At 37.5% G+C, this 16868-nt stretch overlaps 1 protein-coding gene across 1 annotated transcript in view; it reads right to left on the minus strand.

The window, feature by feature from the left end:
• The window catches only part of LOC134656977 (tetratricopeptide repeat protein 28), a 129400-nt gene that overhangs the window by 52568 nt on the left and 59964 nt on the right, over positions 1–16868 (minus strand). Inside the window, exon 7 of the mRNA XM_063512541.1 lies at positions 2855–3080. Within this exon, the coding sequence (XP_063368611.1) occupies positions 2855–3080 (226 nt within the window). The remainder of the gene's footprint in view (positions 1–2854; positions 3081–16868) is intronic.

A 16868-nucleotide genomic window follows, 5' to 3' on the forward strand; every position in this document is an offset into this window, starting at 1 on the left:
ACATAGACTAATTCACTAGACTACGCAGTATAAACTGCTTGTATAGGCTCGCGGTCATTACGCATAAGTGAGGCGAATTTGGGTTGCTTTTCTATCAGAGCTAAGCTGTGCTACATTTCCATATGAGTGACCCATAACAGAGCTTAGTTTGCCAGCTAACAGCACAGCTTGGCCGATTTATATGTGCATGTACCTAGAACAACTTAGCTCTCGTGGAAAAGCGCTTGATCTAATTAAAATTTGTAGGTACCTACTCTCTACGAAACAAGGTTGCACTGCACTCTACTTTATATTGCTAATTTTATAGTGTTACAGCCCACGTTAATGTCTAAAACTAGGTTTTATTAGTATTTGTATGAGAACTGCAATGCGTAAATCGCGCATTGATCGCTAGTCGTCATATTAATATATATGTTGCATTAAATTGTTAAGTGCTCTGTGGTCGAGAATTGCGAATCAATTGGCGATAATGATAACCTCTACAGTGTTGTAGAGCTACCTATAGACTTTCTACAGTGTTGTAAAATGGAGCTCATATAAGTTTAATGGTTTTGCATAGGTACTGTAGACGTTAAAAACATCATTTGACTTTTTTGGACCTTTGCAATATAGCGAAAAATTTACGTACTTAATTTTTCATAAATTTGTCATTCTTTACACTATATTTATATTTTCTGTCTCCTAATGTATGAAACTTGTCATTTATCTGATTAATAATCTGATGTGGTGTCTCAATAAACAATTCTGTTTACTGACCGCTAATAATGTAAAGTAAAATGCACTGGCTAATTGATGGTAAAAAGCTAATAATCATATCCTGCTTCACAGTATTCAAAATTGAATTTTTTCGCGAAATAGGCATCTAAATCTAGGTGCTCGTACAACCAAAATAAATATATACAGTCATTGTTATTTTATTTTATATTCGCATTAAAGGGGCCCACTGATTAACAGTCCGCCGGACGGTATCGGCCTGTCAGTTGTTCGGAACTGTCAACTTTTTGTTCTAACTGACAGGCCGATACCGTCCGGCGGACTGTTAATCAGTGGGCCCTTTATGAAACTAAAACAAACACGGTTTTATGCCTCTAATAAAGTGTAAGTCCAATTTAAAATTAGCTTTATAATTTCCTCATAGAGTTATCCCGCCGTCTATTTATCATGCGTGGTTAAACCATTAAGATCTCCCGTGTTTTGACATAGGACGTAAATCGAAGCGCGCCTTCAGTACCTCATATCTTTCTGTAGTGGCTTTTTCGGTTGTAAACCGTATTTGAAAGAGTACAAGGTGGATTTTCGAGTAGCAGAGCTTGGAAGGTAAGAGATTTAGAAAGTTAGTGCTTGAGTTAACAGTTGCTTAAGCTTCCTACGTAATAGAAAGACAAGTAAATAATAAAGACTATAGGTACACAGGTAAAAGTGAGGCCCAGACAAAGCTGCGGTGTTTATCATCGTTGTAGATGGCGGTATATTTAGTGAGCTCTTAAATCGTCATTATTTGTCTCTCTAATCAAACAAAATTTAGCCATGAGGTATGAGGTAGCGAAGTGGGGCTAAGGTGCGATTCCGTATGGTTGTTGACGTTGTTGTAGTTGTTTATTGTTAAAAATATTATTACCAAATGATGTTAAAGTATTGCAGAGATTCGGGCGGTACGAATTTAGGATAACAAAATATGTGTCGCGAAACGGTAGCAAAAATAAGATAATAACACCCCCATATGTTTTCGGATATTGAAAATCTTGAATCACTAGCAATGCAAGAAAGTCAATTAGTCGAAATCAATAAATGGTGGTCTTTATAACTAATCGGTCGGTGGTACTAGGATGCAAAGTAGCGATTATAGTCGTCATTATACCGGTAATAGCAGCAGGCTAAACAGATGGCCGGAGTTAGTGAAAACGGATAATTGTGCGCTGTAACCTGATAAGTATTGATATGGTAGTCGTTTTCATGAGAATTTACTACTATCTCGGACTCGTTTACGAAACACAACTGTCACAGCACTAATCTAATATGGAAGAGTGATAGAGAGACACAAAGCGTTTCGTGGTCGTAACGCAAGCGATTGTCACCTTGGCTAGGTACCCTGATACCCTAAAGCGCCGTCATCGAATATAAAATCCATAGCTGAATGTTTGCAGCGCCAAGATTAAACTACACTGTCGTGTCTTCGTGTAACTTTTGCAATCCTGCTGCATTGATAGCATCCACTATTTTTCACACTAACCTTGTATTTCATAGCCAGCACCAGCTGATACCGATGAGCCGTCAACGCATCTTTATAAGAGCCTTGGCTGAAGTACGCCGCGCCAAGATTCCCATGCGCTCTACACTCGCCGGCAGTATCACCCAGTGATTTGGCCACTGCCAAGTCCTGCTGCATATAGTTGATGGCGGCGTCAAGTTAACTAATCATATAAAGAATCTTCACTAACCTTGCATTTCATAGCCAGCACTAGCTGATACCGATGAGCCGTCAACGCATCTTTATAAGAGCCTTGGCTGAAGTACGCCGCGCCAAGACTCCCATGCGCTCTACACTCGCCGGCAGTATCACCCAGTGATTTGGCCACTGCCAAGTCCTGCTGCATATAGTTGATGGCGGCGTCATGTTAACTAATCATATAAAGAATCTTCACTAACCTTGCATTTCATAGCCAGCACCAGCTGATACCGATGCGCCGTCAACGCATCCTTATAAGAGCCTTGGCTGAAGTACGCTGCGCCAAGGTTCCCATGGGCCCTGCACTCACCAGCAGTATCACCCAGTGATTTGGCCACTGCCAAGTCCTGCTGCATATAGTGCATGCCGGCGTCAAGTTGAGTAATCATATAAAGAATCTTCACTAACCTTGCATTTCATAGCTAGCACCAGCTGATACCGATGAGCCGTCAACGCATCCTTATAAGAGCCTTGGCTGAAGTACGCCGCGCCAAGATTCCCATGCGCCCTGCACTCGCCGGCAGTATCACCCAGGGATTTGGCCACTGCCAAGTCCTGCTGCATATAGTTGATGGCGGCGTCAAGCTGGCTCAGAGCCCAGTGGGCGGAGGACAGGGCGCTGAACACGGAACCCCTGCGGAGAGATACATGTAATTATTAATATTCAGTAACAGGATGAATAATGAAGACATTGGGACCCTACAGAAAGTATGTTGAAAGGTTTTGTTAAATTAGAACAAATGACCTTATCATTATATTGTATGCACATGTTACACTTGTAAATAAAATATGTTGTAACAAGTTACTTTTTTATTTAGGTCCGTAAAAACACCCAACTATAATCCAACAACAACAACAATAGAGATGTGTCCTATATTTAAAATAAATTATTTCACACCGTGCACGAAATAAAGAACCAGAAAAATATTAGAAAAACCTAGACCGCAGTTATTTTCATACAAAATGTCTATTTAATAAATCCGAAAAAACTATAAAGAGTTTGAGGTTTTTCTTCCATTTAATGAACATGTTCTTCCTAAAAACTGCATCATTTAAATATTAGTTACACCTAAATGAAGATGTTCTCTTGTATATTGGATCAGCCAATCTGAGTGGCAACATTGGCAACCATTATGGTGTTTAATAATTGGGCTTGTTTTTATTTTTTCTTGGGCTTGCGCTATTCAAAATATTTCTATATTGAAGTGGGAATGGGCCGGCCATATCTGTCGAAGGTATGACGACCGATGGGGCCAGCGAGTACTGTTCTGGAGACCTCGACTGGGAAGCCGAAGTGACGGGAAACCCCGAGCCAGATGGTCGGACGACATTAGAAAGACGGCAGGGCCGACCTGGCATAGAACCGCCGCGTACAGAACAACATGGAAATCCATGAAAGAGGCATATGTTCAGCAGTGGACGCAAATATGCTGAGAAGAAGAAGAAGAAAATATTTCTATAGCTGAATTTATACCAAATAATATCCCAACTATAGTCATAAAAATCTCATGACCGTGGTCAGAACAAAAGTAAATATTTTTGTTGAGTTTAATGACTATAATTATATTTATTTATTAAACCAGTTCTTAAGACAAAAGTCAGTAAAGTTTTAATAGAGCATTAAAAATATGCACTCTCTATTTGGAGTGGTGAAAGCCAAATAATTGCCGGTAAAATGGAATGGTCATTATTCCATTTAAATACAATAGTAAAAAAAAAATCTACAATTGTTTTAGTGCCTGAAATCATCGTGTGAGCTCGGTGTGCCTCTCGGTAGCTACGTAATATGATCGGGTTGGTCTCGGACTGTCTAGAACACAAAATGACTAGTGTAATATTTTGCCTATATCCCTTTTAGTCTACATCGCAAACGGTCTAGAACACAAAATGACTACAATTATTTAGACCTTATTATTATTAAATTGAATTATTAGGAATTATTTGTGCCTTTATTTACCTACATTTCGTCGGTTTATCTTTACGTTAGCGATGTCGACGGAGCCCCGCTGTCTGTGCGGTTGGGCCTTCGGCCATTTGAAGATACCTAACGAACCTAACCTACCTATATGTGGTCATTTTGTGTTCTAGACCGTTTGCGATGTAGATTAAAAGAGATATAGGCAAAATATTACACTAGTCATTTTGTGTTCTAGACAGTCCGAGATCAAAGCATATGATCTAGGGTTAACGCAAATTTGTTGCTTTTATATTGAACCCCCGTTTTAATCTAGACTATATTGGCATGGGTGAAAAAAATCACGAAAATATAAATCTATTTATCATTCACACGGAAACTAGACTATACTGTATTTGCATGGCTAGACCCAAACTTCCGTTCGATAGAAAAAAAATCACGAACATAAAGTCTATTTTTTTATTCGGTAGACTGAAATGACATTTCATAGTATGAACATCATGTGTCATTTCATACTATGAAATGTCATTTTAGTCTACGGAATAAAAAAATAGATTTTAGGTCTAAAACGTATAATTAAAAATTTGTACTTAACTATTTTTGCACAAACGCTATTAACATGAAAATTGGTTCAAAAGATGCGGGCACGAACAGCGTCCGCTCAGCGAACTGCGTTCGGAGAAGTACTTCTTGTAGTACCTTACTGTAATAATACGACCATCTTACTCGTAATCTACGAGAGTTCATAAATATTAACGTCTAATCTCAGATTAAGTTCTTATTCCAGTTTAGGCTCGCTGCACTTATTAACGCACTTATTCGCTTTAACCAGTCAAATGATATTCTTTATTAAGAATAGTCTAATCAAGATACTATTCGGTGCTGTATAAAGAGCCTACAATAAAATATTGATAATAACTGGCTATAAAGCTGAACAAACATGGGTGTGCATCATCCGGTACGAGGAATAACTCGTGTGAAAGCGATTAAAATAATCCGAGATAAATATTTTAATTTGTGCCCCGGTACTCCGGTCAACGAGGCAGTTTTTTTTAATGTAACAATCCCGCCTATATACAACTATAAGGATTTTTTAAAGCCGGTTTTGGGGCGCTCGACAACAAGGTCTACATAGTCGGGGACACAGAACAAGTAGAATGGCGATGCGAGCAGGGTACGTGTCGCCGCCGGTTACGAGCAAACGCTCGCATGCTAGTACTCGCCCGCGCTGACCGAAAAACGTAAACATGCCTTTTGCGCCACAATAACGTTCAGATTAAGAAGCCAGACATCAAATCTGTCTAAAGGAGGTGTATCCATTCACCAGGCACACAAGTTTTTACTACCGTTGCGCGAGAAATGTGGAAATGTGGAGAGGAACGAGCGGCGACACCGGTTCCGATACTAACTGCGCGCGATAGCCGATCTAACCTCTTTAATATGTTCTGTGGTCGGGGACGTGCCCTTACCTTAATAACCTGTAGAAATCTGTATTATATACCGTTGAATTTAAAGCTAAGTTATCAGACGTTATCATGCCCAATATCGGATTCTTAACTTTATCAGAAGTGTTAGAGAAATAGCGTCACGAACCCGACATTTTTCTGCCTCACTTCCGCACTTTTGATGCTCGTTGACTGGACTAGGGTAAATATTTTAATTTGTGGGCACACTCATGAATCACTGGGTCCGTGTAATTTGACATCACACTTTACACCTCTCAGATCGATCACGTCGATTTCGGGATCCTTATCTTAACTCTAACTTACGTTTAAATATCGGGGTTTAAATAGTGGAATTTTACCGGAGATTTTGTGGTTCCTTTTATTAATTACTGCCACACATGAAGCTTGCCGACTTGAATTTCGAGGCGCTTAGAGGAAGTGATACTCTTTAATTAAAAAAGGTGCCTAATGAGGTTAAAAACCAGATTATACTGGAACCAATTGGAATCAAAAGTGATGTCTGTAGTCTACGGTCAAGTTATAGATAGATACAGCATTTCATTCGGACTACCTACTTAAGACTTAAGTCGATTCCCACCGGCTTGCCTGTTTTGGACGTTTGAGCAGAGTTTTAAAGGAAATATGTAAGCCAAATTAGCCCCGGCTTGGCTATGGATATGTTTGACGCGCCGCCACTGCTACCTACAGTCAGTAGCAGAAGTTGCTAAGCAGGCTAGGTGATCAAAATGATCTTGACGCGACTTTATTGTTAAGAGCACTCTTCTGCTGCTGACTGTAGACCTACTGCTGACCTACAGTAAACTCAATGTGCGTGATTAAAATCTTGTTCTAACCGTTATCCTCTAATATGTGTCGGTCATGCACAGCATTATTTTACCTGTTAACTAGTACATTAAATATTAATATCTATGAAGAACAATAAATTACGTGAACATACCTGACACGTAAGTAAAATATCTCTAAAGTCTATTTTTTTATTCCGTAGACTAAAATGACATTTCATAGTATGAACATCATGTGTCATTTCATACTATGAAATGTCATTTTAGTCTACCGAATAAAAAAATAAACTTTAGTTCAACGAGGCAAAGGTTATATTAAATATTTCGAAAATATCTTATTCTAAATACCCCACAAACAGCCGGACGTAAAGCTTTTTCCATAAAAATGTAAATAAATAGGTACAATGAACATATTTCTGACATGCAAAGGTACCATAAAGTATGGAGCGCGCCATAAAAGAGTCGCTTTACTATAGCAGGACTTGCACAACCAGTGATGAGATCTCACACTGGTTGTGGTTGTGGAATATAATTATATTCTCACATAATAATCCCCGGTAAAATTTTCTTTTTACCGGAAATGTTACCCAAACAATGGAACTTCGGATAGAATAGCATCGATTTTGTTAGTATTATTGTTTGTTATTTGAAAATTAGTTTTTACTTTTGCATTTAGGCTGGGTAGTAGCATACGTGCGAAAACGCTGTTTATAACATCAAAATATAAAATTGGATCTGGCGTGCCGCGCCGCTGTCTCAGGCACAAACGAATATGTTTAATACGGACACCTTTAAAATAGGTACATTCCAAAGTAATAAATAAAGGTCCTGAAGGCTATGTCGGAAAATTTCTACACAAAGTGATAAAATTTCAAAGCAAATTCATATAACCTACCTATTACGAAAACCCCTACCTACCTACCTACCTTACCTATACCTTATTATTACCTTAAAATACAACATTACCGTCAGAGAAAAAATCCCGAAACTTCACATCACTATACGTAAATATACTCGCCTTTACCACTAAAGCAATTTATTACTTCTAAAATCTATTTCCAGCCCAATCCACAGGTCCATCAACGTTCTAGGAGATAGGCATCAAAAATAAATGTCCCATTTATCGTGAGTGGGCCGCTCATAAAAGCAACATAATTGATCTTGCGTGGACCTTATATCGTTGCATTAAGGTCTAGTTTAATGTGTCGTGGATGGTACAGAATACTTGAATAGGGATGTTCCGAGTGGCTCCGATCCATCAACAAGAGATAGGATCTGAGTGAGGTGAGGTGTGGGTTTCGACGCCGAAGACCGGGCTAGCACTATATTGTCCGTCTTTATTATGAACGTTCATTTCTTTTGACGATATTAAACCTAGTGTCCGACCGAAACATGTTTTTTTGCCGAAACCGAAACCGAATGTTCGGCTTTGGCTCTAGTTTCGGCCGAAACCGAAACCGAAACCGAAACTTTTGAATACTTGTTAAAATCGTTGAAAAAATGTCATAAAACCGCTTTTAAACTCATATTAAGGGGCTGTCAACACCCAATGTCCTTGAAATTGATGTTACTTAAGGGGCTCCGTCACGCTAATGACCTTCTATCTGAATCCCTTAGTTTTCTTGTGTTTTGTAGCTTATCATATTAACAGCAACGGCTTTAAGCGATATAGTATTCCATATTTACTTCAAAGTTCATTGTCTTCGAGATATTTGGCATCAAAGTTGAACAATTGAAGGCCAAAAAACTGGTTTTCTGACCATAACTTTTGTGTTAATTAGTTTAAAATAAAAACCTTAGACACGATTCACGACACGTCAAAGACGAACCCAAATATGTAGATTTCGTATAAGTAATATCCTTCACAGCAATCTAGATAGGAAAAAAGTGTTCTTTTAGACAACGTTTAAATAAAATCATAAAATAGTATCAATTTCTTTCAAAATCCGGTAGACAAAAATGGAGATAAAGATTGAAGAACCGATAGCCGTTTGTCTTATAAAAATCTATCTGTAGTGCAAAAGTAGGAGATACGATTCAAAACTTGTCAAAAATCGATGAAAACCGCAGGTAGCCCCTTTTAAGAAAAACTATTTGATTTAGTAAAGCAAAAAATATATTTTATACTATGTTAATATTTATTATATTTTAAGACCGTGGCCGCACTCGATACATGATTGAACGACATCGGCTCGATAGAAAATAATTGCAAAGATTGGTCTTAAAATCACCATTAAACGGTTCTAATGTCTTTATTTCTTGACTTATGTGTCTGAAATTAAAATCAATTTGTCAAAACATTTACTTATACCTAAACCGCTAACGAGTAATATTACACAAATAATCCTTTGAGCGCTGGTGGCCTCTAGTGGTGAGTAAGAGCGTGCGACTTTCAATCCAAAGGTACAAACACTATAAACCCCGGCTCGTACCAATGAGTTTTTCGGAATTTATGTACGAAATATCATTTGATATTTACCACTGAGGAAGCCGGACTAGCCCGATAAAGCCTAGTTTACCCTCTGGATCACAGTCTGATGGCAGTCGCTTTCGTAAAAACTAGTGCCGACGCCAAGTGGACCCCATGCTCCCATGAGCCGTGGCCAAAATGCTGGGATAACGCGAGGAAGATGATGAGTTTTCTTATTATTCCCTTGCCCAGGCCCAGTAACATGCGACAGTGCTATCTCATTTAGTACGATACAATTAGGCAGTGTGCGCGTTTTAGGTATTGACAGCCTCTTAAGACTGCGTCGACCGTTCAGTGGCCCCATCATTAGTGGAATTGTGTTTAATAATAAACCGATTAATGTCCTGTATACATAAATCAGTATATGTATTAATATTGTTGTCCTACTTGTTTCACAACTTTTGGTCTTTGTCACATAGTTTAGTTTCATAGAACGAAGTACCATTGCGTATGTTTCGGCCCGGCCGAAAGGTTCGGCCGTTTTTTGGCCGAAACCGAAACTACGGCCGAAACATGATTTTTTGGCCGAAACTGGCCGAAACCGAAACCGAAACCGAACCTTCGGTCGGACACTAAATTAAACCACTTCAAAACAGGCGGTAGGTTTTAATTCGTCTGGATCTTTTTTATGTTTATTTTCAGATTTTTCGAAGACGCTTTAACATTTGGAAAACTATTATTTTGTTTTAAAGTTGGTCCACCAAAGTCAATGTCTGGCACAGCCATAGTGTTTTGATTTTTTTTTTAGTAAATTTGTGCTTTTTCTCTCGTAAAGACCGTACCGTAAAATGGGGTGAGTAGGGTTCGCGGGGAGAGTTGGGTTATGAATGGGGAGAGAAAGGATGAAAGGGGGGTGAGATGGGATTTTAAGGCTACTGCTACAAAAATAATGTATTCCAATTTAAAATGGAGCTATAGTAATACTCATAATAAAAAAAATCGATCCAACATTCTTTCAAAATCACCTTTGTATGAAATTCCATCTCACCCCAATTACGAGGGACTACGGGGTGAGGTGGGATTTCCTGTTTATCGTCAAAGTTATGAAATGGAACTACCGAAAATAAAATAAAAACTAAAATACAAACGTCCGGAACACTTATTATATACACCATTCAGTTTGCATATGTAAAAATAAAATGTTATCGAGGTTTGAATGTCAGTTTTGCCTCTACTCCCCCATTTTACGGTACATATGACATATACCGATGGTGGATGGATGGTGATGGTATATGGTATATATGACGCCCGACTTTCAATCCGGAGGTCGCGGGTTCAAATCCTGGCTCGTACCAATGAGTTTTTCGGAACTTATGTACGAAATATCATTTGATATTTACCACTAGCTTTTCGATGAAGGAAAACATCGTGAGGAAACCTGCATACATCTGCGAAGAAATTCAATGATGTATGTGAAGTCCCCAATCCGCATTGGGCTAGCGTGGGGACTATAGCCCAAGCCCTCTCGCGCATGAGAGGAGGCCTGTGCCCAGCAGTGGGACGTATATAGGCTGAATTATTTATTTATTTTTTCTACTCCAGCACTTAAATGTGTCAATTAAATGACTGACAGTGATATCTAAAGCAATGTCATTTGAATGATTTGCCTATAGGCTCATAAGATGACTGCTAGCAGTCATCTTATGAGTATAATACAACTGCTTTATTTTTTTTAAAGATACAAGTTCCGATCATCTTGATTGAAAGAGGTATGTTTTCATTTACAATAATAACTCTTTTTTTTTAAATAATAACTCAATTTTTTTTAAATAATAACTCTTTTTTTTTAATAATAACTCTTTTTTTTTAATAATAACTCTTTTTTTTTTTTTTTTTTTTTGCTGCAGCTGTCATAGAAAAAGTAATGTATGCAACAGCTCATAATTGGTTCTTAAAATTCTCGGGTCTTTTTTTACAAAACTCGACTACGTCTCGTTTTGTAACTTCGACCCTTGAATTTTAAGAACCCTTATTATATCACTGTTGCATAAACTACTATTATGACATACACTTGAACTAGTTTATGAAGTCAATTATTTTTTGTTACAGTAATATTTATCATAAAGTATCAGGATATGAAAAATATAATATTATATTTAGTCGCCCGTTGAAATGTGCTAAAGGGCTTGATCATAAGGACCGCCTTAAGGTACTATGAGGCCAGTTTATAACGGCCCCTGAGTGCTAAAACCAAACCAAATGTATTCTATTGTCGTCGTGACTCTAAGACGGAATTGGCACCTCCAAATGACCAGTACTATATTTATTGCTAGTTAGTCGAAGTTCTTGGACTTACAATTATTATATGACCTCTAGTTTTATGAAAACGATGTGTGATTAGAGATCATTTTATACTGGCTTTGCTGAACTTTTTGTGCTGTGGTTTAGTATAGGAATTGAACCTACAGGATCGTGCAGCAAAGTGGACATTTTCAAGTATCTTTCCTGCACTGAACCTAACTGTAAATGAACAGGAGAAAGGGTTATGGGGTTTTGGGCCATGTTACCCTTGTTATTTATATTTAAGTAAGCGCATGTTAGGTAATTTTGTTTAATTGTTGGTACCTATCCTTATCCTTATCGTACTATTTCAGGCCAGCTGTCTTATAAAGTTGGTATATTCAATTATAAAGTATTTAATTATCTTTTAAATACATTACTGACTTAGTTTCGTTCTAAGCAAACTTCTACATCAACGCGCAACTACTTTACAGTTTTATATACTACAAAAACCCTCACAGATCAGTGATAGGGCTATATTAGTCATTTATTAATACGAATTAAGTTCACATAAAAACGAATGCTTTACAACTACGTATCTCAACAACCAATGGTATTATGTTAGGCCTGTTTCAGAGCTAACTTGCTAGCGACTGTAGATCAAAGGGCAGATACAATCAGATCAGGGCTTATTCATTAACTAGATTGAAGCTAACATCCTAGGCATTAGAAATCAGGAAATTCTGGACATTCATAGATACAAAGATTTGATTTCCTGTGTGGACGGGCTAGTGGTACGTAGTCAGCATCGAAAGTAACGGATCAGACTATGTGCCAAAAGTATTTACCATTAAGCATCTAAACTGCATATATATGTAGAACAATTAGACTACAGCAAACAATTTTGCGCTAGAACGGTACAGATTTATCTCTTATTTGTAGAGGGTAGCAGATATTTTTAGCGAGTTGTTTCATCCGCTACTAATGATGCTGAGTGTACCAAACCGTCTGTCATCGTCATAGATACTATTCATATTCGATTGTTAATTTTAATTTAAAAAATCTAAATTGCATCTGTCTTGGCAACTGTTGTCGTATGGGTGGCTATACAGAGGTTAAGTCAAAGGACGATCCAAAAAACAAACCCTAATAACCTCCCAGATTAGGTTTTATGTCAAAGAGACCTCCGAATAAGTTTACTGCATTGAAGCACATTCCAATTAACATAAACGTCGAAGTGACAAGACTTGTATGAATTAAACCGATTTAAAGGATCCATTTAAATCGAGGTATTCCTTTAAACTCGATTCAGACGAATAATTGCTAAAGGTCTCAGTAAGGTGAGGTCCTGAGGTCTCGTACGGTATTGCTAATGATGTGCTTTCGCGAGAATATCGCTGTTTTTACTTTTATTACACTGAAGCAATGAAAACGGGTGGCTTTATAGGCAAATTCTGATCAAAATGAATCGTTTCCATTGCTATTGAATGCAGTTCTATCATACATACGTTGGCGTTATTTTCGATTGCCATCTTGGGCATAAAATTGTCATAGCGTCCGATTATTTAGCGAGCACTTGTCATCAGTTTATATGACATTACAAAAAAAAGATATTTATGGCCGATATCACATCACTAGACTCAATCCCTATTAAAGGCAGTTTATGATTCCATTAAACCACCGTTAGCGGAATAAGTGTCCCACGGCATGAGTTAGCTCATTCACACGAGACCGTAACGACTCCGACCCGACGTGGATTATGGTGATATAATATAAGAGCTGTGCTGCGTAGCTTCATGAACCTAGTTCGCAGAATATACCTACATGGTGTTTTGAGCCGTAGACAGAGATGTACAAAATGGTTTTAAAAAAGCATTTAAATACAAAATGCAAAATACTTTTCAGATTTACTATTTCAAATGCAAAATACCAAATAGTTTTGCGTTTTGTATTTCAAATGCTAAATGCAAAATAGGTATTTTCAAAATACTTTTTCAAAATAAAATACCTTTTGACCAAATCTCAGATATTTTTATTTATTTTAGGTATTTATCATGAGAATAGCCATAGAATAGATAATGTTCGTCGTTTTCGTTTGACATTGACACTAGTCAGACATAATAGCCGGTTTAGACTCTCGTGGTTCGCAAGCTCGTCGAGCTAATATAATTTAAACACTAACGGCACGGCATAAGGTTTATAACCGAATGACAAGCCGAATGCGAGTGTGTCGAGGCGAGCCACGAGACGCGCCGCGAGTCTAAACGGCTATAAGGCGCGCACTCTGACCAAAGAAGAAAAAAAAGCGGCCAAGTGCGAGTCGGACTCGCCCATGACGGGTTCCGTATTTAGGGGATTTATGACGTAAGTATAAAAAAAAATTAGTTACTAGATCTCGTTCAAACCAATTTTCGGTGGAAGTTTGCATGGTAATGTACATACATCATATGTTTTTTTTTGTTTTATCATTCTCTTATTTTAGAAGTTACAGGGGGACACACACACATTTTACCACTTTGGAAGTGTCTCTCGCGCAAACTATTCAGTTTAGAAAAAAAAAATGATATTAGAAACCTCATTCATCATTTTTGAAGACCTATCCATAGATACCCCACACGTATGGGTTTGAGGAAAAAAAAAATGTTGAGTTGCAGTTCTCTAAGTATGGGGAACCCCCAAAATTTATTGTTTTTTTTTTCTATTTTTGTGTGAAAATCTAAATGCGGTTCACAGAATACATCTACTTACCAAGTTTCAATAGTATAGTTCTTATAGTTTCGGAAAAAAGTGGCCGTGACATACGGACGGACAGACAGACAGACATGACGAATCCATAAGGGCTCCGTTTTTTGCCATTTGGCTACGGAACCCTAAAAAAAGGGCGCGCAATGCGCATGGCTAGCGCCTAGCAGGCGCCTCTATCGGTCAAATTCGGCAATACAAGCGTCATTCGTTCATTTAATTTTGGTTGACTGGTAATGTTGGCTAAACTTAATCACAAAGTATTTTGCATTTTGAAATGAATATTAAAAATGCAAAATACATCTCGAAAAGTATTTCAAATAAAATACAAAATGTTTTTTACTAAAAGGCATTTAAATGCAAAATACAAAATAGGTATTTTGCATTTTGTATTTGCATTTTAAATAGAACTATTTCAAATAAATCGCATCTCTGGCCGTAGACATGTTTTACGAGGTGAATATTGGCAGGTGACAATCAAAAGTCACTGATTCCATGAAAATAAAAATCAACCATGTTTTTGTACAACATTTGGTCACGATTTGAACTTGTAAGTAGTAGTTATTAGTGACTTTTTAGTTGTCACCTGACGATAACATAAATACTGAGCAAGGTTTACCTACTATGGGATCAACAACAAAAACAAAAAAAAAATGCTGTTTCATACATTCGACTGAGAAGAGGGCTGATTGCTAATGTTTTCTATATTTTTGCAAATGATTTGTTACGTTTACAGGGTTGGTCCCATAATTAAAAATACTCTCAAACTTAAGCCCTTAAGATACTATTCATATTCGATTGTTAATTTTAATTTAAAAAATCTAAATTGCATCTGTCTTGGCAACTGTTGTCGTATGGGTGGCTATACAGAGGTTAAGTCAAAGGACGATCCAAAAAACAAACCCTAATAACCTCCCAGATTAGGTTTTATGTCAAAGAGACCTCCGAATCAGTTTACTGCATTGAAGCACATTCCAATTAACATAAACGTCGAAGTGACAAGACTTGTATGAATTAAACCGATTTAAAGGATCCATTTAAATCGAGGTATTCCTTTAAACTCGATTCAGACGAATAATTGCTAAAGGTCTCAGTAAGGTGAGGTCCTGAGGTCTCGTACGGTATTGCTAATGATGTGCTTTCGCGAGAATATCGCTGTTTTTACTTTTATTACACTGAAGCAATGAAAACGGGTGGCTTTATAGGCAAATTCTGATCAAAATGAATCGTTTCCATTGCTATTGAATGCAGTTCTATCATACATACGTTGGCGTTATTTTCGATTGCCATCTTGGGCATAAAATTGTCATAGCGTCCGATTATTTAGCGAGCACTTGTCATCAGTTTATATGACATTACAAAAAAAAGATATTTATGGCCGATATCACATCACTAGACTCAATCCCTATCAAAGGCAGTTTATGATTCCATTAAACCACCGTTAGCGGAATAAGTGTCCCACGGCATGAGTTAGCTCATTCACACGAGACCGTAACGACTCCGACCCGACGTGGATTATGGTGATATAATATAAGAGCTGTGCTGCGTAGCTTCATGAACCTAGTTCGCAGAATATACCTACATGGTGTTTTGAGCCGTAGCGTAGACATGTTTTACGAGGTGAATATTGGCAGGTGACAATCAAAAGTCACTGATTCCATGAAAATAAAAATCAACCATGTTTTTGTACAACATTTGGTCACGATTTGAACTTGTAAGTAGTAGTTATTAGTGACTTTTTAGTTGTCACCTGACGATAACATAAATACTGAGCAAGGTTTACCTACTATGGGATCAACAACAAAAACAAAAAAAAAATGCTGTTTCATACATTCGACTGAGAAGAGGGCTGATTGCTAATGTTTTCTATATTTTTGCAAATGATTTGTTACGTTTACAGGGTTGGTCCCATAATTAAAAATACTCTCAAACTTAAGCCCACATATGTATGCGTATGGTTGACTCTGTTATCCACATAATAAAGCAATGTCACTCCTTAACACAGCACTATCACGTGGATAACTCAACTTCCCATCTGTACTGGAAACGGAAAAGACACTCATCGAATCCCATATAGACACAATTTACACATTATTTTGGATACAATCAGTAAATATCCAGAAGAACATTGGATTCTTAAATACATTACAATGCTATTTCATTATTGAACAAATAACTACTCCCAATAATATATATACTTGCGAAAAGCAATGAATCATTCTTCATCATAAGACCCCGAGTTGACCCCCTTCATCGGAGCTGCACAATTCACAATACCTTTTGTTTCGACTTAAACCCATACCAGTATAACTTGCCCCCGCGATTTGTAACAGTTAAGTGTAATTAGAATTCTGATTTACAATGGTCTTGAGTGGCAAACTAATCGTAAGTATTATTAGTGACAACAGGGTGTTGCTTTAACGCCAGGTGAGGCCGAATACATGACCTATACGCAGCACCTAGCCGAGATTATATCCATATACATTTTAAATGTTTCCTTATGCTTTATTACTAAATTCTCAATAGGAACAACCAATAAAACGAGTTTCTAGTCCCATGTGAATTGTGCTAAGTGAAAGACACCTACTTAATTTTAATGTAAGTTCAGAGGTCGATTAAGCATTGAAATAAGCACACGCACTATAAATTTAAAGTCGCATAATCTCTGACAATTAATATATGTAAGTACGAGAATGAAATTACTGCAATAACAGTTAAAGCTAGAGCTAGTAAAAGGACATATAGTATTGGAGCCACGGGTAATTTGAATTATCAAATTTCTAACAGTTTGGTTTCGTTATATGATACATACTCTAGCAAGTCTAGC

The sequence above is a fragment of the Cydia amplana genome, chromosome 19 (assembly GCF_948474715.1).
Source record: "Cydia amplana chromosome 19, ilCydAmpl1.1, whole genome shotgun sequence".
NCBI lineage: Eukaryota > Metazoa > Arthropoda > Insecta > Lepidoptera > Tortricidae > Cydia > Cydia amplana.